The sequence below is a fragment of the Aethalodelphis obliquidens genome, unplaced genomic scaffold (assembly GCF_003676395.1).
Source record: "Aethalodelphis obliquidens isolate GAN/ISIS:26980383/991018 unplaced genomic scaffold, ASM367639v1 scaffold67, whole genome shotgun sequence".
Classification (NCBI taxonomy): Eukaryota; Metazoa; Chordata; class Mammalia; order Artiodactyla; family Delphinidae; genus Aethalodelphis; species Aethalodelphis obliquidens.
In genome coordinates this window covers 9,481,614-9,504,837 of record NW_020838011.1, presented here as the reverse complement: position 1 = coordinate 9,504,837, position 23,224 = coordinate 9,481,614, and the positions used below count along the sequence as shown (strand labels likewise).

Below are 23,224 nucleotides of genomic sequence, written 5' to 3'. Positions count from 1 at the left end.
CACTCTTCAGATGAATTAACTAAATATACTTTCAGATTAAAAGTTTGGCATTCTCACTTTTATTGCCACTTCTATTTCTTAATACAACATAATTATATATTTATTCATATACCCCTGAATATATGTTCATGTCTATATTTTCTCTAATTCAGTATTTTTTCTCTTCTTTTTCTTTTGGCCTTTTTTAGTATACTAAACAACATTAAACCCAGACAAGAATTATTCTAGCCAAGGGAAAAAACTCAATATTTTTCTGATGCTAGAGTTCACTTGTTTTGTTCTTTCATTAATACCATGATTTCCTTCTTCATTTAAAATTTGCAAAGGACCTTAAGTTTCAACATCTAAAAGTTGGATGTATCTAAATATTTGTTAATTCACGACCTGTCTCCCGAAAATAATCTTAGGAGCAGAACAATTATGATAGGAGATGAATTTGAAGTTAAGAAGTAGAAAGAGGTTTAAAAACAAACTTTAAAAAGGATTCTGTTCCTTTTTTTCCTCTTAGTTTCTTTAATTTTTCATTACATCATAAAAGTAGGAAACAAAGAAATAATATAAAGAATGCATATACCCTGCTCATTCACAAACAACTTAATATCTCAGTGAATATTCTTTCAGATGTTTTAATGTAGATAAAATGTGTCAAATTTCACTAGATAATATATGTTATAATCTGTTTCCTTCACCTGAAAAAACACTTCGAGTTTTTTTTTTAATTTTGCTATAATCCTGTTAAATTATTTAAATCATTGGGGCAGGGTGGGGCAGAGTGTGAAGGCATATGGGTATGTATGAGTGTGGAGACTGAGTAAGAACAAACTTATTTATTCTAGTAACTAGGAATAATCTTTTCAGTCAATCTAGTTATAAAGTTGTGGCTAAATTTTGCTTTTGACTACATTTTGCTATCAAATTACCTAGAGACAAATATGTCCAAGGTGAATTACGGAAGAGTGAAAAACAAACATCAAGTTTCAGATTAAACTAATGAATTTTCGCTCTTAACAGCACTGTATTGTCACACTTAAACACAAAGGGTGAAGCCTTAAATAAGTCCTCTTCAAAGTGTATACCAGCGACCACTTATGGCCCTAGAAAGACTTGTCCTTCTGCCACAAAGGACCACACAACCCTATCCCCATGATCTCAAATGCTTTCCCTGATTGAGGTATTTCTCTGCATAAATTATGTATGTGAATGATCAAATGGAAGCATGGAATTTTTTCCTGAGACAGGTTAGGTTATGTCCATGTTCATAATGTTTCTAAGGTAAGGACAAGTATGTTTTAGGAATTTTTATTTCCTTCACATAGCTTAATATATCCATTGGAAGACCCTTTGTGATGGAAATAGTTCACATTGAACAACCAGATTAGCTTTCTTGTCGGAAGTTATTTTCTAGCTTAATCCAGAGAACCAATAAGTCACTAATTCCTCTAAAAAGAATAGTATTTGAAATAATTTTTAAAACTATTCAGAATTACTTTATTCCTTAATTATAAATGAATAATAGTGTATTATAGACATTAATATTTCCTGAATGAATAAATCTGTAATCACAAATCTCCCTAAAATATAGTAAGAATGAAAATTATGATACTGAACAATTTAATTTCTCAAATAATGCTGCTCTGATTTTCATGCATTTTTAACACTTCCAGCATTGCCAATCTTTTTAAAAACTGAAAGAAAAATAATTTTATTATAGTTACATTATATTAAGTTTAGAGTTTTCTTTCAAGGGAATCAAATATTTTTTAATTGTATAACATAGCCTCCTATAATCCTGTATAAAATACAGATTAAAGTACTTAGTAATGTGAGATTGATCCTGCCTTTTCTTTGTTTTACAGGGCAAAAAGAGTACTTTTACAGTAGCAGCTTACAAATACTAAATGTTCAATATACTGATGAGCTAAGTTCACCAATTACACAGAAATATAGATCTTTGAGTGAAAAAATTGAGTCTGCGGTAAGTTAATATTTGCATTTCCTCTTTATTATATCATAAAACAATTATGATAATAAACCTAATATTTTGTGATATATTTGCAACTCCTAGATGCTCTGCATATTCTCCTCCCCAAATGGTTAAAGATGTTTCATTGTGCTTTTTCCAAGTCAATTTGTACACTTTGTACAATTTGTACACTTGTTCTTATTCATATTTTCTTACATCATGAGTGAAAAGTTTTAGGTCATGAGTAAACATTTTTTATGATTATGACTTCAAAGATTGGAAGTCTATTGTTTATGCAATTTGAGCATTTTTCCTACCCTCGAGATTGTCTTTTTAAATCCTTTTCATTTTGCCTTCTTTCCTTTTTTCTTATCCAACTAAACATATGGGTAGTAGGTGTTAAAATACATATTAACATAGTTTGGAGAATGTCATACTTTGGTTCAATGATTGACATAGAAAATATACAAAGAAAGCCTGGGCTCTCACTTGAAAAGGCCCCCAGGCTGCTTACCAGGAAACCTCACAAGCAGACCCTTAGCACTGGTTTATCATCACAGACCAGGGTTTGGCCTTCAGCCCTGCAGAGTCAGAGCTGAACAATCTCAGGGTTGCTCACTTACTTAACGTTTTCTAAGATTCCTAAGGTTATAAATTAATCCAATGGTTCTAAAACTTTAGCAAAATCACCTGGAAGGCTTATTAAAAATAGAGTTCTAGGCCCCAGTGTCAGAGTTTCTGATTCAGTAATTAGAATTTGCATTTCTAACAAGTTCCCAGGTGATGCTGATACTATGGTCCAGGGACCACACTTTGGGAACCACTGAGTTAATCTATAATGAGAATTATCATGGCTGGGGGACTGAATCATCTACTTGTCTAACACCCTTTTCCCCTAGGGGCAAACTACACTGGGAGCCAAGTATTGAGAAAAGTGCTTGGTGAGCATTAAATTAGAGCAAGGGAAGTCAGTATATAATTTAAATGTTTAATCAGAATAAGCAGCTGAGTCAGAATAATCTGGGAACAGAATCTAGGCCAGGAGGCAGTGGTAGGGTTAATATTGGGGAACATCAGTTTATTATGCCAGAAGTGGGAGCCTCCTGTTCCTTCAATAAACTTTTTTTAAACATCAATCCTGTCTAATGCTGTGGACATACAAAAAGTGGAGTAGATATTGGATCTGTCCTCATGGAGGTTAGTCTAACATGGGAGATTAAACAAGCTTACAAATATTTATAAAATAAGGTATGCAGTGAGTATGTGACATGAGAGCAACGCAGATGTAAGTTTGTGGTAAGAGGATAAATGATATCCAATTATGGAGATCAGAGACAGCGTCTTATAAAAGATGACTCTTTTCAGGTTAGCTTTAGAATGAGTAGGGCACACCACAGCTAAAATATGAGCCAAGGCATAGAGAGGAGAATGTGCTTAGCTAAAATGTTTGGGTTTTATCTTGTAGAGAGAAAGTCTTGAGCTAGAGGCAGAATGATGCAAACAGGATCTGACAGATTCATGTTCCGAATATAAAAATTATACTATAAAGAGAAGAGCCTGCACACAGTAACGCTAGTTAGAAGCTCATTACCGTGGTCCAGAAGAAAGACAAGGGGTTAAAACTTGAATTAGGGCATATTCCAGAAAATGTGGAAATGCACATAAAACTTCCATTTTAGGCTTACCAAAGCAATCCACCTCCCCAACTTCCTACTTTCTCTTCCCAACCTGCTCTTAAAAAATCAATAGGAATATTTAGTTATATCATTTGCATCATGAGAGCCCATTGTTTAGACTTCAAACCAAGAGACATTCTTTTTTTTTTTTTAGTATTTAAAGAATATCCTTAAATTTATTCACATTTATTTAAAAGTGCCAGTTTTTAAAAACTTTGGTACTTTGTCATTAGTAATGAATTACTTCACGACTGACTGCCCACACAGTTTAGACGTTGAAAGGTGCTGATTTATGCAATAATCGGTGCTTGGGTTAGTAATACTACTCTGAGACTGGACCCCACAAAATACACACACAAATACAAACTACACAGACAAATACAAAGAGCCTGTGAGTACCTCTGTCTCAGGCAGAGGGCAACATGCAAATCTGAACAGATTTTCTTGTGATTAACACTGCAAGAGACATTCTTAAATTTCTTGACGAAGACACTAGAGACAAACATCTCAGGAGGTCAGTCTGAGGACAGTTATTCATAATGAAGTCCTCACATCCACACAAAGACATCATGTAATGTTTCAGCTATTTACCCAGTCTAATAAAAGGGAGCAAACTGTAAGTATGTATATTGAGAATCCCAGCTTCATTATAGGGAATTAGAACCCAACTATTTGTCATTAAAGCAAGATGCCAGAGACATCCCCAGCCCTAAAGACGTCACTCAGTTCCTGCCAGACAGATCAGATATGTCAGGTCAGCGCATCCTTCATAGAGCATATGTAAAATTGCAAAAGACTGATATGGAGAGAAACAGCATAAGGCATAAAGCACAACGTACATATTCAGCAATGTGAAAAACATAAACTAAGTTTCTTTTCAAAAGTACTACCAGCACATTTGGAAGATATTCAGTAAGTCTTTAAAATCCAATCCCAATGACAAAAAAATTATACAATCTAATTTGTTATTCTTGAATTACTCTCAAAAGTGGTCTATAAAGTAAATTGTAATGTATAAAGTGTTATCAAAATGAAAATAATTTTAGTATTGTCTTTTGTTGCAAAGATAATAAAAAAGTAGAAAAGTCAAGGCATTCAAGAAATATAAAGAGAAAGAAATATGCACAAAATCTCAATACTAATATATCCATTTTTAATATTTTGATGTTCCAAGTACTTTTCATGAAAACTGCATAATCATCCATGCACAAACACATATAATTTTCTGTCAGTGGAATAAGACTATACATGCTTGTTTACTACCACTTTTTTCTCAAAAAATATGTCATAGAGGTATTTAAATATCAATGAAGAAATATGCCATTTTAAATAAATAAATAGTATTATAGTGCGTAAAGGTACAATATTTTATTTAACCAGTCCTCTGTTGACAGATGTTCAAATTGTTTCCAGTTTTTCACTATTATATCCAATATTCTGATGACCAGTCTTGTTGATACATCCTTGCACACCTGAGTGATTATATTCTTGGGACATATTCCCAGAAGTAGAATTATCAGAATATAGGGTTTATGCTTTTATTTCTCTCTAGAGATTTTTAAATTTCTTCTTCAATTTTAATAAAGATTTTATTTTAGAAGCATTTTAGATTTATAGAAAAGTTGCAAAGATAATATAGAGTTCTCATATACATCACACCCAGTTTCCTCTATGATTAATGTTTTATATTACAATAGTATATTTATTGCAATTAATCATCCAATATTAATACATTGTTATTAACCAAATTCTGTATTTTATTCAGATTTCCTTTGTTTTTACTTAATGTTCTTTTCCATTTCCTGATCCCATCCAGGATAGCAAATTACAGAGTTGTCATGTCTCCTTAGGCTCTTGTAGACTATGACAGTTCCCCAGATTTTCCTTGTTTTCGATAACCTTGACAGTTTTGAGGAATACTAGTCAGGTATTTTGTAGAAATGTCCCACAATTGGAGGCCTTCTGATGTTTTTTCTTATGGTTTGACTGGGGTTTGGGGTTTTAAGGAGGAAGACTATAGAGGAAAAGGGTCATTTTCATTACATCATATGAAGTGGGGTACATAATATCAACATGACTTACCACTGTTGACCTTGATCACCTGGCTGAAGTAGTGTTGGCCAGATTTCTACACTGTAAAGTTACTCCCTCCCTTTTCCATATTATACTCTTTGGAAGAAAGACACTATGTACAGGCCACACATAAGAAGTGGAGGAGTAACGAGTTATGCTTTGAATATTTAAAGAATATTTGAAATTCTTCTGTTTGTCTAGTTTCTCCATGTACTAATTCAACCATTTGTTTATATCAATATAGTGATCTATGCATTTTTAACATTTATTTTAATTTCTAGATTGCACTCCAGAAGTGCCCAAGTTTACATTCTTACCACCAGTATATAAGTATGCATAGGTATGCTTATTTCCCCTACAGCATTAACACTATGCATTGTAAACCTTATTAATTGTTGCTAATTCAATAGGTAAGAAGTGATATCTCACTATTATTTTGGTTTGCATTTCTTTGATTACTAGTAAGATTTAATCTGTCTCCCTATAGTAATAGGTCATTTTTATAATTTCATTTGTGAATTGCCTGGTCATGACCTTGCCCATTTTCTTACTGGAGCCTTTGTGTTTTTATATAAATCTAGGGAAAAAAATTCTTTCCTTGTTAAAATATTAAAATTTGCCTGTTATTCATTTGCATATATTTCTCTAACGAGATTTGACTTTCAACCTTGTTTATAATCTAGGGTTTTTTTTTACTGCCATATAGATTTAATTTTTTAGGTAGCCAAAATTATCAATTTTATCTTTGATTCACCTGTAATTTATTTTGTAATAAGATAGAGATCCAGCTTTTTCCCCTAAAAGAGCTAGGTGGTGGTACCAAAACAGTATATTAAATAGTGCAATGGATTTATTTGTTGTGCCGTCTTTATCATACACTAAATTCCTCCTTTTCTTTTTTCTGTACTCCTCTCTCTTTCACTGACTAGTCTTTGTCTGTACCAGTACCCAGCTATTTACTGTGGCTTTATAATTAAACATCTGGCAGAGAAAGATTCCCCTTGAAATTCGTCTGATGTATGATTTCTACAGTTAATCTCATTTATTCATACTTCTGTAGAAACACTTTGGATAATACTCTAATGTAGTATTTTATAGTTCATAAAGCACTTTTACATATATCATCTAACCTTCAACTCACAATGGGCATGTAATTTTTATAGATGGGTAAGTGAATACTGTGAGAGATTAAGAAACGTGACAAAGGCCATTCAACTGGAAAGTGACAGAACAAAAATTCAAACCAAGGTCTCCTGATTTCAAGTTCAAGAATCATACCACTTACCAGTGGTAACATGAGTACCATCATTATCCTTGTTCCATAGTCAGCAGTGTTAATTAATACTTAATGAGCTGTGGAATAATCCCAGAATTTCTATTATATTAAGCAATTCACTCTTCTGGTTCACAGTTTATTCATTAGTAAAATAAAATCATTGAACTAGATGATTTTTATAGTACATTCTACCTCAAAAAGTCTATGATTATGTGGTTTTCACACAAGATATCCATGCCACCGAATCACCTGTTTTTCTCATCGTGCCTCTCTGGCCACTCCTTCTCCTCTGTATCTTTTATAGATTCACCCTCCTCTACACTAACATTAAATGTTGAAATTCCCCAACTCTTTGACCTATGCGCTCCTCTCCTCTCACATTATTTTCTATCTCTAGATGATCTCACCCATGACCATTACTTCTACCAACACTTATATACTAATGACTCATGCTGTCGTCAGCCCAGACTTTTCTTCTGTACTTCAGACCTTTTCCCCCAACTGCCAGCTTAATATCTCTACTTGGCTGTTGTAAAAACATCTCAAATATATTATGTCCCTAAATCAAACTCATGATCCCTCCACGCCATACTAGCCTTCTTCCCATAATCCTAACTCCATTGATGATAATACCATTTATTCAGTTTTCCAAACCAGAAACCTAGAATTCATCCTTGACATACTGCTCTATGTCATTCCAAATATCCAATCTATTACCAACCCCTGTAGGTTTTATCCCCTGTATTTCCCTCAGATCCACTCATTTCTCTCCATATCTGCTACCACCATAACCATCCAAGCCATGACCTCTACACCAAAGTGCCAAAATAGCACCATAACTAATTTACGTTATTTTGTACCTAAAATTGTTTATCCACATGCAACCAGAGAGATTGTTCTCAAATTGCAAATCTGATTTTATTATCCTCTCATTTAAAACACTTCAGTGACTTCCCATTATGATGATAAAGACCAAATTCTTCACACACTAACAAGACTTTCATGGTCTGGCCTTTCTATATAACTCTAGCCTCCTTGCTTTCTAGGCTACAACTGTCCTGGCCTTTGATTCCTTAAACACAATCTGTTTGTTCCTACCTCAGGACTTTGTATGTGCCATTCACTCCACCTGTGAGGCTTTTCCTTTCTCTTCAACCAGCTAACTCTGATTCTTCCTGAAGATCTCAGTTTCATAAACATTCCTCTGAGAAGCCTCCCTAATCTCACTGACTGGATCAAATCCCTCTACTATATTGCTGCACTTATCACAGTTATAATTCTGCTTAAATGTGGATGATAATATGATTAGTGCGTATCTCCCCGATTAGATGTAAGCTCCATGATGGCAAGGACTGTCTATTTTCTCCACCAGTGTAACCCAGTGCTTGAAAGAGGGAGCGTGAAGCATAAGAGGTGCTCAAAAACTGTTGAATGAATGAAAAAATGAATAAGGTGATTTTGAAATAATGAGAGCATCTGTTTGCAAAATATGTGTATCAAAACTATGAGTGCATTCTGATTGAATGGGCCTCTCCAAATAAAACAAGGGACTTCAATCAGGATTCATACCTGGGATCAACTGAACCATTGAAACTCCCCTTTGGCATCAGGGGTGGTATTGCAACAGATTCTGCAAACAACAATTGCCATTTTTTCCAAAATATACCTAATGACTGTACCATGAAAAAAAACTAGGGCACAGGAAGAGAAAGACAGCAGTATCAATTTACAATTAATCTTATCACATCCCTTATACCATCAGGGCTTTTAGTACAGCCATTTAATAAGCACTGGTTGCTGCCTAATGCCTAAAAGAGAATTTGGTACATAGCTAGCATTCAAATATTTGTTGAATGAATGAATAAATGATACATTCTATCTGTTGGTTCCTGTGCTAAGTGCTAGGGACACAAAATAAAGATGTCATTGCAGTCAGGATGAAGCCCACAATGGTATCCAAGATGGAGTTGTCATACCAGAGAGGGATTCACAATAATTTTATTGGAGTCATGGAAGAAAATACTCAAATGTCACTCTACATGTGTTTTTCTCTTTTACGAAAGAATTTTTAAACAAGAAGAAAAAGAAAATAGGGAGAGAAGGAGTGAAGGAAGAAATAAACAAACTTAGCTTTGTTACTATTTAACAAATGGATTGACACTGGCACCTTTGTTTGGTTTTATGTCAAGTAGTTCCACACAATGTGTGTGAAAATATCTTGAGGGATGGGGTGGGCAGTAACACAACAGAACTGACTGGGCATCAGCACACTTTTACCGGCTCTCAGTAGATTTAAATGATACACAGTTTCCACTAGATTTTAAAATTATATTATCTAGCTCTAAAAGTAAACTAAACCTCCCCAAAAATTAATATGAGGACTGAGAAGAATCCTGCAAAACATAAATAAATTTAAAAACCTGCAATTTGAAGACAACCCTCATATGAAGTAATGAATATGCAATATACAATAATGAATAAGTAAATGAACAGTTAGGTAACATAAGAACTGGCTACAGCCATACTGCCAGGTTAAGCAATGCTTTTTAGAAGATGTTTAAACACACACACGCACACCCTGTCCCTTCAAGGTATAAGTGTGAGAAATTAACTGCTTTTTATTTATTTTTTTATTTTATTTTATTTTTTTTGCGGTACGTGGGCCTCTCACGTTGTGGCCTCTCCCGTTGCGGAGCGCAGGCTCCAGACACGCAGGCTCAGCAGCCATGGCTCACGGGCCCAGCCACTCCGCGGCATGTGGGATCTTCCCAGACCGGGGCACGAACCCGTATCCCCTGCATTGGCAGGCGGACTCTCAACCACTGCGCCACCAGGGAAGCCCTTAACTACTTTTTAAATAAATAAGAGAAAACTTGGGAAATACATGTTTAACAATGTGTCCAGCATTAGGTGATTGAGTTCAGTTGTTTTGTTTTACTGAAAATTAAGGGCTTAGACATGCACACATAAAAATTTGGGAGACAAAAATTACCTACCATGTTTGTTGATTTTGAACACATTTCTTAAAATTTGTATATAAATATAATTAAACTCCTTTGATTTGATTTGAAAGGGTAGCCAGTTGAAATCAGGAAAGATGGAAAGTCACTTGCTGAACTTCAACAAAACCCTTGCATGATTGGTGGGAATGACAACTTAGTGTCATGATTTGTTAAGTTCTGCCAATGAACTTCATGCATCTGGAGCCACATAATTGTGTGGAAACTTCTTCAGTGCTTCAGACCAAGTATTTAGATTAAACTTAGAATCATACCTTTGGGTCATTTTATCACAGTGTTTCAAAAATTATAAATTCTGGGCTTCCCTGGTGGCGCAGTGGTTGAGAGTCCGCCTGCCGATGCAGGGGACATGGGTTCGTGCCCCAGTCCGGGAGGATCCCACATGCTGCGCAGCGGCTGGGCCTGTGAGCTATGGCCACTGAGCCTGCGTGTCCGGAGCCTGTGCTCCACAACGGGAGAGGCCACAACAGTGAGAGGCCCACATACCGCAAAAAATATATATATACATATTTGAAGAGTACTGTAGTAATAGATAGATTATATTGTCATGTATTTTATCTTTTTTCCTGAAAATTGAGTTTCCAGATCTTCTGATTAAACAGAAAAGAAAGTTTGTAACTGAAGGGTGACTGAAATCACAAAAACAACATTATTACTATTACTCAGCTCATGAATATTATGCACAAAACTGTACCTATTGAGAAATGTTATGAGGTAGGTATGTGAGAGATGCTTCCACCTCATCAGTTGTTCATGTAATTTCAACATTAAATACTAAAATACAAGACAAAACAAAAAATATACCTACCAAGTAAGAAGGTACTGAAAATAAGAAGATGATTTACCTTCATGGGGTAGCTAATAAGATCTCTTCTCCCTCAAGATGAAAAATATGTGACAATTATAGACATTCTATGTGTAATGTCTTACCCTTCGTATGACCTCACCTATTAACCGGTTTAATGATGGTTACTTTGTTAGAATTTACCTAAATAATCTATATCTCACTTCAATTCTTATCGATTATGAATATTATTGAGGTTTGAGGATTCTAGGCTATTCTAGAATTCAAAGACAGTGTTGTCAAGAGACCTTCAAGATGGCAGAGGAGTAAGACATGGAGATCACCTTCCTCCTCACAAATACATCAAAAATACGTGTTCATGTGGAACAACTCCTACAGCACACCTACTGAACGCTGGCAGAAGACCTCAGACCTCCCAAAATGCAAGAAACTCCCCATGTACCTGGGTAGGGCAAAAGGAGAAAGAAAAAACAGAGAGAAAAGAATAGGGACGGAACCTGCACCTCTGGTAGGGAACTGTGAAGGAGGAAATGTTTCCACACACTAGGAAGCCCCTTCACTGGTGGAAAAGGGGGGAAGCTTCGGAGCTACAGAGAAGAGTGCAGCAACAGGGATGCAGAGGGCAAAGCGGACAGATTCCCGCACAGAGGATTGGTGTCAACCAGCACTCACCAGTCTGAGAGGCTTGTCTGCTCACCCACCGGGGTGGGTGAGAGCTGAGAGCTGAGGCTCAAGCTTCGGAGTTCAGATCCCAGGGAGAGGAGAGGAGTTGGATGCGTGAACATAGCCTGAAGGGGGCAAGTGTGACACAACTAACTGGGAGGGAGTCCAGGAAAAAGTCTGGAACTGCCTAAGACTCAACAGACCATTGCTTTGGGGCGCACGAGGAGAGGAGATTCACAACACTGCCTAAACGAGCTTCAGAGACAGGCACGAGCTGCGGCTATCAGCGCGGACCCCAGAGACGGGCATGAGATGCTCAGGCTGCTGCTGCAGCTACCAAGAAGCCTGTGTGCAAGCCACTATCCACACCCCCCTTCTGGGGAGCCTGTGCAGCCAGCCACTGCCAGGGTCCCGTAATCCAGGGACAACTTCCCTGGGAGAACACACAGCGGGCCTCAGGCTGTTACAACACCATGTGGGCCCCTGCAGCCACAGGCCCGCCCTGCATTCCGTACCCCTCCCTCCCCCCAGCCTGAGTGAGGCACAGCCCTCTAATCAGCCGCTCTTTAACCCACTCCTATCTGGGTGAAGAAGAGATGCCAGAGGGAAACCTACATGCAGAGGCAGGGCCAAATCCAAACCTGAACCCCAGAAGCTGTGCGAACAAAGAGGAAGGGAAATTTCTCTGTGCAGCCTCAGAAGCAGTGGATTAAACCTCCAAAATCAACTCAATGTACCCTGCATCTGTGGAACACTGGAATAGAAAACAAATCATCCCAAAATTGAGGCGGTGGATTTTGGGAGCACCTGTGGACTTGGAGTTTGCTGCGTGAGACTGACTACTTTGATTTTTATCTTTATCTTAGTATAGTTTCTAGCACTTGTTATCATTGGTGGATTTGTTTATTGGTTTGGTTGCTCTCTTCTTTATTTTTAAATTACTTTAATAATTTTTTATTTTAATAACTTTATTATTTTATTTTATTTATTTTTTCTTTCTTTCTTTTTTTTCTCCCTTATCTTCTGAGCCCCATGGCTGACACAGTCTTGGTGCTTCAGCTGGGTGTCAGGCATGAGCCTCTGAGGTGGGAGAGCCAAGCTCAGTACACTGAACCACCAGAGATCTCCCAGCCCCATATAATATCAACCGGTGAGAGTTCTCCCAGATATCTCTGCCTCAAAGCTAAGACCCAGCTTCACTCAACGACCACCAAGCTCCAGTGCTGGACACCCCATGCCAAACAACTAGCAAGACAGGAACACAACTCCACCCATTAGGAGACAGGCTGCCTAAAATCATAATAAGTTCACAGATAACCAAAAACACACCACCGGACGAGGTCCTGACCACCAGAAAACAAGATCCAGCCTCATCCACCAGAACACAGGCACCAGTCCCCTCCACCAGGAAGCCTACAAAACCAACTAAACCAACATTACCCACTGGGGGCAGACACCAAAAACAACAGGGACTACGAACATGCAGGGTGCGAAAAGGAGACCACAAACACAGTAAGTTAAGTAAGATGGGAAGACAGAGAAATATGCAGCAGATGAAGGAGCAAAGTAAAAACCAACCTAAACAAATGAATGAAGAGGAAATGAAAAAGAATTCAGAATAATGATAGTAAAGATGATCCAAAATCTTGGAAATAGAATGGAGAAAATAAAAGAAATGTTTAACAAGGACCTAGAAGAACTAAAGAGCAAACAAACAATGATGAACAACACAAAAAATGAAATTAAAAATTCTCTGGAAGGAATCAATAGTAGAATAACTGAGGCAGAATAATGGATAAGTGACCCAGAAGATAAAATAGTGGAAATAATTACGGCAGAGAAGAATAAAGTAAAAAGAGTGAAAAGAATCGAGGATAGACTCAGAGACCTCTGGGACAACATCAAATGCACCAACATTCAAATTATAAGGGTCCCAAAAAGAAGAAGAGAGAAAGAAAGGGACTGAGAAAATATCTTAAGAAATTAGAGTTGAAAACTTCTCTAATACAGGAAAGGAAATAGTCAAGTCCAAGAAGTGCAGAGAGTCCCATACAGGCTAAATCCAAGGAGAAACACACCGAGACACATATTAATCAACCTTTCAAACATTAAATACAAAGACAAAATATTAAAAGCAGCAAGGGAAAAGCAACAAATACCATACAAGGGAATCCCCATAAGGTTAACAGCTGATCTTTCAGCAGAAACTCTGCAAGACAGAAAGGAGTGGCAGGACATATTTAAAGCGATGAAAGGGAAGAACTTACAACCAAGATTACTCTCCCCAGCAAGGATCTCATTCAGTTTTGATGGACAAATTAAAACATTTACAGAGAAGCAAGAGGTAAGAGAATTCAGCACAACCAAACCAGCTTTACAACAAATGCTGAAGGAACTTCTCTGGGCAGGAAACACAAGAGAAGGAAAAGACCTACAATAACAAACCCAAAACAATTAAGAAAATGGTAATAGGAACATACATATCGATGATTACCTTAAATGTAAATGGATTAAATGTTCCAACCAAAAGACATAGACTGGCTGAATGGATACAAAAATAAGACCCATATATATGCTGTCTACAAGACACGCACTTCAGACCTAGGGATACATACAAACTGAAAGTGAGGGGATGGAAAAAGATATTCCATGCAAATGGAAATCAAAAAAAAGCTGGAGCAGCAATTCTCACATTAGACAAAATAGACTTTAAAATAAAGACTATTACAAGAGACAAAGAAGGACACTACATAATGATCAAGGGATCGATCCAAGAAGAAGATATAACAATTGTAAATATTTATGCACCCAACATAGAAGCACCTCAATACATAAGGCAAATGCTAACAGTCATAAAAGGGGAAAATGACAGTAACACAATCATAGTAGGGGACTTTAACACCCCACATTCACCAATAGACATATCATCCATAATGAAAATAAATAAGGAAACACAAGCTTTAAATGATACATTAAACAAGATGGACTTAATTCACATTTAGAGGTCATTCCATCCAAAAGCAACAGAATACACTTTTTCTCAAGTGCTCATGGAACATTCTCCAGGATAGATCATATCTTGGGTCACAAACCAAGCCTTGGTAAATTTAAGAAAATTGAAATCGTATCAAGTATCTTTTCCGACCACAACGCTATGAGACTAGATATCAATTACAGGAAAAAAACTGTAAAATATACAAACACATGGAGGACAATACACTACTAAATAACCAAGAGATCACTAAAGAAATCAAAGAGGAAATCAAAAAATACCTAGAAACAAATGACAATGAAAACACAATGGCCCAAAACCTATGGGATGCAGCAAAAGCAGTTCTAAGAGGGAAGTTTATAGCAATACAATCCTACCTCGAGAAACAAGAAAAATCTCAAAAAAAACAACCTAAACTTACACCTAAAGCAAGTAGAGAAAGAAGAACAAAATAACCCCAAAGTTAGCAGAAGGGAAGAAATCATAAACATCAGATCAGAAATAAATGAAAAAGAAATGAAAACAATAGCAAAGATCAATAAAACAAAAAGCTGGTTCTTTGAGAAGATAAACCAAATTGGTAAACCATTAGCCAGACTCATCAAGAAAAAAAGAGAGAAGACTCAAATCAACAGAATTAGAAATGAAAAAGGAGAAGTAACAACTGACACTGCAGAAATACAAAGGATCATGAGAGATTAATACAAGCAACTATATGTCAATAAAATGGACAACCTGGAAGAAATCGACAAATTCTTAGAAAAACACAACCATCCAAGACTGAACTAGGAAGAAATAGAAAATATAAACAAATCACAAGCACTGAATTTGAAACTGTATTAAAAATCTTCCAGCAAACAAAAGCCCAGGAATGGATGGCTTCACAGGTGAATTCTATCAAACATTTAAAGAAGAGCTAACACCTAACCTTCTCAAACTCTTCCAAAATATAGCAGAAGGAGGAACACTACCAAACTCATTCTACGAGGCCACCATCACCCAGATACCAAAACCAGACAAGGATTTCACAGAAAAATAAAACTCCAGGCTAATATCTCTGATGAACATAGATGCAAAAATCCTCCACAAAATACTAGCATACAGAATCCAACAGCACATTAAAAGAGTCATACACCATGATCAAGTGGGGTGTATCCCAGGAATGCAAGGATTCTTCAATATACACAAATCAATCAATGTGATATGCCACATGAACAAATTAAAGGATATAAACCATATAATCTCAATGGATACAGAAAAATCTTTTGACAAAATTCAACACCTATTTATGATAAAAGCTCCCCAGAATGTAGGCATAGAGGGAACCTCTATGCACATGCACATATGGTTACCTTATCTTTGAGAAAAGAGGCAAGAATATATAATGGAGAAAAGACAGTCTCTTCAATGAGTGGTGCTTGGAAAACTGGACAGCTACATGTAAAATAATAAAATTAGAACACTTGCTAACAGCATACCCAAAAATAAACTCAAAACGGATTAAAGACCTAAATGTAAGGCCAGACTCTACTAAACTCTTTGAGGAAAACATAGGCAGAACACTCTTTGACATAAATCACAGCAAGGTCCTTTTTGACCCACCTCCTAGAGAAATGGAAATAAAAACAAAAATAAACAAATAAGACCTAGTGAAACTTAAAAGCTTTTGCACAGCAAAGGAACCCATAAAGAAGATGAAAAGACAACCCTCAGAATGGGAAAAAATATTTGCAAATGAAGCAGATAAGAAAGGATTAATATCCAAAATATACAAGCAGCTCATGCATCTCAATATGAAAAAAACAAGCCAATCCAAAAATGGGCCGAAGACCTAAATAGATATTTCTCCAAAGAAGATATATAGATTGCCAACAAACACATGAAAAGATGCTCAACATCATTAATCATTAGAGAAATGCAAATCAAAACTACAATGAGGGGGTTTCCGTGATGGCGCAGTGGTTGAGAGTCCACCTGCCGATGCAAGGGACACGGGTTTGTGCCCCGGTCCAGGAAGATCCCACATGCCGCGGAGCAACTAGGCCGGTGAGCCACGACTACTGAGCCTGCGCGTCTGGAGCCTGTGCTCCGCAACAAGAGAGGCCGCGATAGTGAGAGGCCCGCACACCGTGTTGAAGAGTGGCCCGCGCTTGCCACAACTAGAGAAAGCCCTTGCACAGAAACAAAGACCCAACACAGCAAAAATAAATAACTAAATTAGTAAACTCCTACCCCCAACATCTTCTTAAAAAAAAAAACCAAAAACAACTACATTGAGGTATCACCTCACACCAGTCAGAATGGCCATCATCGAAAACTCTACACACAATAAACACCGGAGAAGATGTGGAGAAAAGGGAACCCTCTTGCACTGTTGGTGGGAATGTAAATTGATACAGTCACTATGGAGAACAGTATGGAGGTTCCTTAAAAAGCTAAAAATAGAGCTACCTTATGACCCAGCAATCCCACTATGGGCATATACTCTGAGAAAACCATAATTCAAAAAGAGTCATGTACCACAATGTTCATTGCAGCACTACTTACAATAGCCAGGACACGGAAGCAACCTAAGTGTCCATCAACAGATGAATGGATAAAGAAGATGTGGCACATATGTATAGTAGAATATTACTCAGCCATAAAAAGAAATGGAATTGAGTTATCTGTAGTGAGGTGGATGGACCCAGAGTCTGTTACACAGAGTGAAGTAAGTAAGAAAGAGAAAAACAATTACCGTATGCTAACACATATACATGGAATCTAAAAAAAAAAAAAAAAAAAAAAAATGGTTCAGAAGAACCTAGGGGCAGGACAGGAATAAAGACGCAGATGTAGAGAATGGACTTGAGGACATGGGGAGGGGGAAGGGTAAGCTGGGACGAAGTGAGAGAGTGGCATGGACATATATACACTACCAAATGTAAAACAGGTAGCTAGTGGGAAGCAGCTGCATAACACAGGGAGATCAGCTCCGTGTTTGTGACACCTAGAGGGGTGAGATAAGGAGGGTGGGATGGAGATGCAAGAGGGAGGAGATATGGGGATATAGTATATGTATAGCTGATTCACAGAAGAAACTAACACAACACTGTAAAGCAATTATACTCTGATAAAGACATTAAAAAAAACCCCACAAAGATAGTATTGTCACCCTCATTCAGGAGGGAAATATAAAATAGTTCTTTTTTCTTTGTTTACTTGATTTTTTGTCCATTGTAATAAAAGGGTCAATAATACAGGTTACAAAATCAAAGAAGTATGAAAGCAAACTCATCCAACCCATTAAAGAAGAATCAATAATAAGTTTGAAGGGAGTGAAAAAGCCCAAAGGTTACATGTAAAGCTCACTGAAAGCAGATGCATAGCCTCTGGGAGTTGCAGTAGTCAACTGTGTACAGAACAATTTTTTAAACACACTTTGGACTGTTTTCCTTTTACAGATGAAGAAATTGAGAGGAAGAAAGTTTAAAAGATTCGTTCAAGTTCTCATAGCAAGCTAACTTTTCCCTGTCCCCTATCTACTACACTTTCCACTCTCCTATTGGCTTCCTCTTCAGGCATCTGCTCACTGATTTTCTACCAAGTATTTGATAAGTTCTAATTAAAGAGACTACAAAATTTTCACCCACTCTATGAAATACGGATCCTTATCCATAGGTCTCTTCTTTTATCCTTGTATATGGATATCAACCAATTAATCAACTTGCTTTCTTTATGTTGCTTATTACCTTAGTCCTCACTAAATTACATCAATATTTTCCACATAACAAAAATGTCATAATTAAATTATATTTTTAACATTTTGGTCCAGTGTAGCCCATGCTGATGCAATATCAAATCATGAATTAAAATATAATTACAAGAAACATCTAAATTTTAGCAATTCCTTCAGTTTTAGGTCAGTTCCTTTTACTTCTGCTAAAGTCAAGTAATATTAAAGATAAATCAGTTTATTAAACTCCCTCCTACAATATACCATATTAATAAACACATTAAAACCTATCCTTCTACATAGTTAACTAAAATACTCACCAAATGATTGCATTCTATAATTCTAGATCATAGAATTTTGAGTGGCTTTTTGCTCTCTTCTTAACACTTACTAGTACTTCTTGAATTTTTTAAAAAGGAAATTATTTTGAAAAACTAACAGCCTCATAACTCTTAAAAATATTTGAGACCTCTAGAAAGAAAAAAAGTTATTTTGCATCACAACTGGTTGGTCTGATATCAGCCTAAAGAATGGATACTGAAAAAATAAATGCAGTGTAATAGAGATTGCATAAACTTTACAGTCTCAAGAAGAATTGACTTCAAATCCTGGCTTAATGTAATATTCAACATGCTACTTAATTTCCCCAACTTCACCTTTTCATGTTCACCCCCACCTTGGTCCAACCTCACAGTACAAGCCAACAGAATCCACTCGCCATTATGAAAGCTCAGTACATCTCACCCTGCATCTTGGCAGAACTGTTCCAGTCACAGAATCACTCACTACTAGTTTACTGTGAAGCTAAACCTTATACCTCAAGAGGACCATCCTTGCTGGCATTGAGCAATGATTCAGGGGGAAAGTTAAAGTTAGGTCAGGAAATACCAACTGATGCTAAAAATAACTTATGTTGCTTAGGCATTAATCAGAAACAATAAGGAAAAGACTGGCCTTTACTTCGTTTCCTCTTTCTCATCAAGCTCTCCATTGCTGCTCATTTTAATCTGGTTTTACCCATTTAAGAACAGTTGTTGCAGGATCACACACTGTAAATTGTATCAGTGGACTCACCTAGCGTTGGGTTGGCTCATGCGCCCACCTTTTTGGGAACAGCCACCAAATCACGTAACGTGGGCTCTCACTGAGCAAAACACCTGCTATGTTTAGAATGGCTTCTAGCGAAGATGCATCCTGTCCATTATCATCTTTGTGTAACAGATGAAGAAACAGGCACTGCATCAGAAGGTTATTAACCTGCCTAAATCGCTCCCATGTGTTCTGAGATGGAACTGAACTAAACTGAACTCTCTATTCCTCATTAACATAGTCAACTCCCCATTAACAACCATGTTGCAAGGTTGGGCAGAAAGAGGAAACAGAGAAAGAACGGTAATTACAGAGAGGTTGTTTTTTCCTTTCTTTCTACAGATTACTAAAACATTCGAAGAGTCAAATTTAAGAAGCCAGTTCATCAGAGCTCATGTTGTCGGACTGAGGTGAGTGGAAATACAACAAAAAATATCTATAAGCATAGATACAACTTGGTGCATTTGATTTTGTTCACAGCATAGATAATGAATGAGACATTCACACAATGTGTTGCAATATTATGAAAATAGTATCATGGAAAGTTTAAAAACCAATGCCAAAAAACAAAACATGTCATACGATCTACTTACTAATGTAAATAACCATATTACTTCAGTTCTTGGTGGGAAAAGGAGGAAAGGGTAGAGAGAGAGTTGGGTGAAGGTACAGCAACAGGGTTATTCTATTATATAACTCCAGGGGATACTATTCACAATGCAGTCTATGTAGCAAACAATGCCTTGTGGAGATGTGCAGTGTTGTGGTCCTGGGCACGATTGGAACACTAAACCAACACCAAAAATGGCTTTTTGGGTTTTGTCTGCCTGGAATGCTATAATATAAAGGATGCTGTGGCCAAACACAGATGTGTCTGCTATGAATTAATAATAGGCGAAGTAGGGCTTCCCTGGTGGCGCAGTGGTTGAGAGTCCACCTGCCGATGCAGGGGACGCACCGGTCCGGGAAGATCCCACATGCCGCGGAGCGGCTAGGCCCGTGAGCCATGGCCGCTGAGCCTGCGCGTCCGCAGCCTGTACTCCGCAATGGGAGAGACCACAACAGTGAGAGGCCCGCATACCGCAAAAAAATAAATAAGTAAATAAATAATAGGCAGCACACAAGCTAGTTATTTGCCATTCTTACCTTAGTTGAATATGGACTTATCCTTGTGATGTGATGTGATATTCCTACCAACTAAAAGAGCCACCCTTACTGACCCTAACATAAATATCTCAAATGTCCATATTGCTCAATCCTTCAACTAATATACAAAAGCTCTTCAGAGGGAGAGAAATTATACTATTTCTTTCTCAAATACTAATACCACAAGAAAATTATTTTTTCTTATTCTCGGAAGAGTCACCTAGTTAAGTACCCAGGAGCATAGAGCTCTGGTCAGTTAAGTTTTGCTGAGGAGTTCAAGAAGAAGAATCCATAGGAAGAGCATTTTCCAAAATGCATTTCAGTCAGTTCAGTGCACATTTACCTTAGTACTTTCTTGAGAAATTCTCTGTACCAGCCACGAGCTTGCAATACTTGTAGGACTGAATCTGCATGTTTTTCTCCTTTTGTTCACTTCCCACTTACTTCTCATTTCACTGCAGTCTGGCTTCTGACCTCACCACAAAATAGTAATTGCTCTTGCCAAGTTCAGCAATGACATCTGAATCACAAACTCCAAAGAAATTATATCAGTCCTCTTCTTGGACCTCTCAACAGTATGTAACACTGTTGAGTTGTCAATCCTTTTTGAAATAGTACCATCCCTTGGTTTCTATGACCCTATACACCCCTGATTTTCCTTTTATCTCTTAAGTTATTCCTTCTCAATTTTCTTTGTTAGTTCTTATTCCTTCTCCTCCTCAAGTGTTGTCAGACTGTGCTGTAAGCCTCTCATCTTCTCAGTTCACACTGAAGCTCCTTTTAGGGGCTTCATTGCCCCTATATGCTAATTATTATTAAAGTTGTATCTCTGGGCTAGTCCTCTCTTCTCATCTCGAGATGTGAATATACACAGCCGTCTACTTAACATCATATGGCTATCTTGGACAGCTCAACTTTAATAAGTCCAGACCAGAACCTATCATTTCTCCTCCACCAAATATGTTACTCTTCTAGTATTGCCTACCTCTATCAATGGTGTCACCTTCAACCCAGATGCTCAAGAAAGAAATATGAGTTATCTCTAAATTCCTATCTCTCCCTCAACCCACACATCCATCCATCTAACCTTCACAATTCTATTTCTTAATTATGTTTAAGATCCATAACTCCAAACACACTGCCCTCAATCATCTCTCTCCTTGTCTATGAACAGCCTTCTAATGAGTCTCCTTTCCTGCAGTCTTGCTCCACTCCACATTCTACATAGCAACCAGAAAGATTTCTTGAAATGAAATGCTAAACATAGTATTTGCTTAAAGTTCTTCTAACTGCTATTCCTTACCCTTATGATATGTCAAATATCATATATAAACATGTATATGTGCATCAGATATATGTATTCTTGATATATATATATGTCTCCTTTTATATATATATATATATATAAAACAAAGTTTACTAAACCTTCCTATATAGGGTTTTCTCCTACCATCTCTATTTCTGGGGTAGTCTTTTACTACTCTCTACTTTGTTATTTACTCACAAGTCCCACTAGGCTGTTTTCAGTTCTCCACTCTCTCTAACCTCAAGATCTTCTTATATAAGCTATTCCCTCTGTCTGAAATACACATCCACACACACACACCACTTTTTCCCCTTCCCCTTCTGTTTTAAAATATACTGCATCAATAGAAGATTTGAGGTACAGTAAGGCCAACAAATCAGGAGATGATGACTTTTGAAAAGAGAGTTTGTTACTCACAGTTCCCACAAGGAAGGTAGGTACATGACTCTTATAGAGTTGTTATGAAGATCAAATAAATGAAGTATAAAACACAGTCCTGTTTGAGTACCTATTTACATGTTTATCATTCACTAAAGATACCTCTTCTTTGAATTGTATATTCATCTTTTCTGGTTTTTTTCTATGATTTGTCTTTTTCTTATTGATTTGTAGGAGTTCTGTGTCTATAGGAGGTACCAAACAATTGTTACTTTCAGTTGCAAATATATTCTCCCTATCTATAGCATTATCTTAACACTTTGTATATGCATCTTTTGTTGTAGAAAATCAGTTGCAAAAGGTCTTACTTAAGAAATCCTTTATCATCTTGTATATAAAGAAAATCTCCCATATTGACTATAAATTTAAAATTTTTGCTGTTCCTATTCAAGTGCTTTGTTTGTGTGTGACATGAGGAAGATTTTTAATTTTTTACATAAGTTATTTTCCTTCAGATTTGTGATACCACTTCTATAGTATATTGTTTACATACGTCTATGAGTCTGTTTCTGGATTCCTATTAGACTTAATTATAGGAATTCTGTTCCTTCCAATTAAGCTTAGTAATTATGTCATTCAAATAAAACCTAGCACTATGGATTTGCCTATTTCTCCTTGTTCAATATATTTTGAGCACATATTATCAAGCACCTATATGTTTAGAATTATTATATCTGCCTCATGAACTATTTCTTTTAGCAAGGTATTAATCCTTTTTATCACTAATTAATGTCTTTCAATCTTAAAATCTCTTATATCTGATACTATTATGCTACACTGACTTTCTTATGGTGCTTTTTACAACATATCTTATCTTCATTTTCAACATTCATATGTCCTTACAGGTTAGATTTTTCTCCTAAAACAAGAAGACAGCTAGATTACATTTTCAAATGCATTCTGACCATCTTTGCCTTTAACTAGAGAGTTTAGTCAGTTTCAATTTATTGTGATGATAGTTACATTTGGATTTATTTCCTCCATATTATCTTATGTTCTTCATCCTGGTTTTTCTAATGCTTTTTTCTACTATCTTGCCTTCTCTTGTATGACTGTATTTTC

General features: G+C 36.7%; 1 protein-coding gene across 1 annotated transcript in view; it reads left to right on the top strand.

Moving 5' to 3' along the window:
• The window catches only part of TMPRSS11D (transmembrane serine protease 11D), a 69,424-nt gene that overhangs the window by 21,799 nt on the left and 24,401 nt on the right, over nt 1–23,224 (top strand). The window contains exons 3-4 of the mRNA XM_027089639.1: nt 1,857–1,975; nt 19,615–19,682. Coding sequence (XP_026945440.1) covers nt 1,857–1,975; nt 19,615–19,682 — 187 coding nt within the window. The remainder of the gene's footprint in view (nt 1–1,856; nt 1,976–19,614; nt 19,683–23,224) is intronic.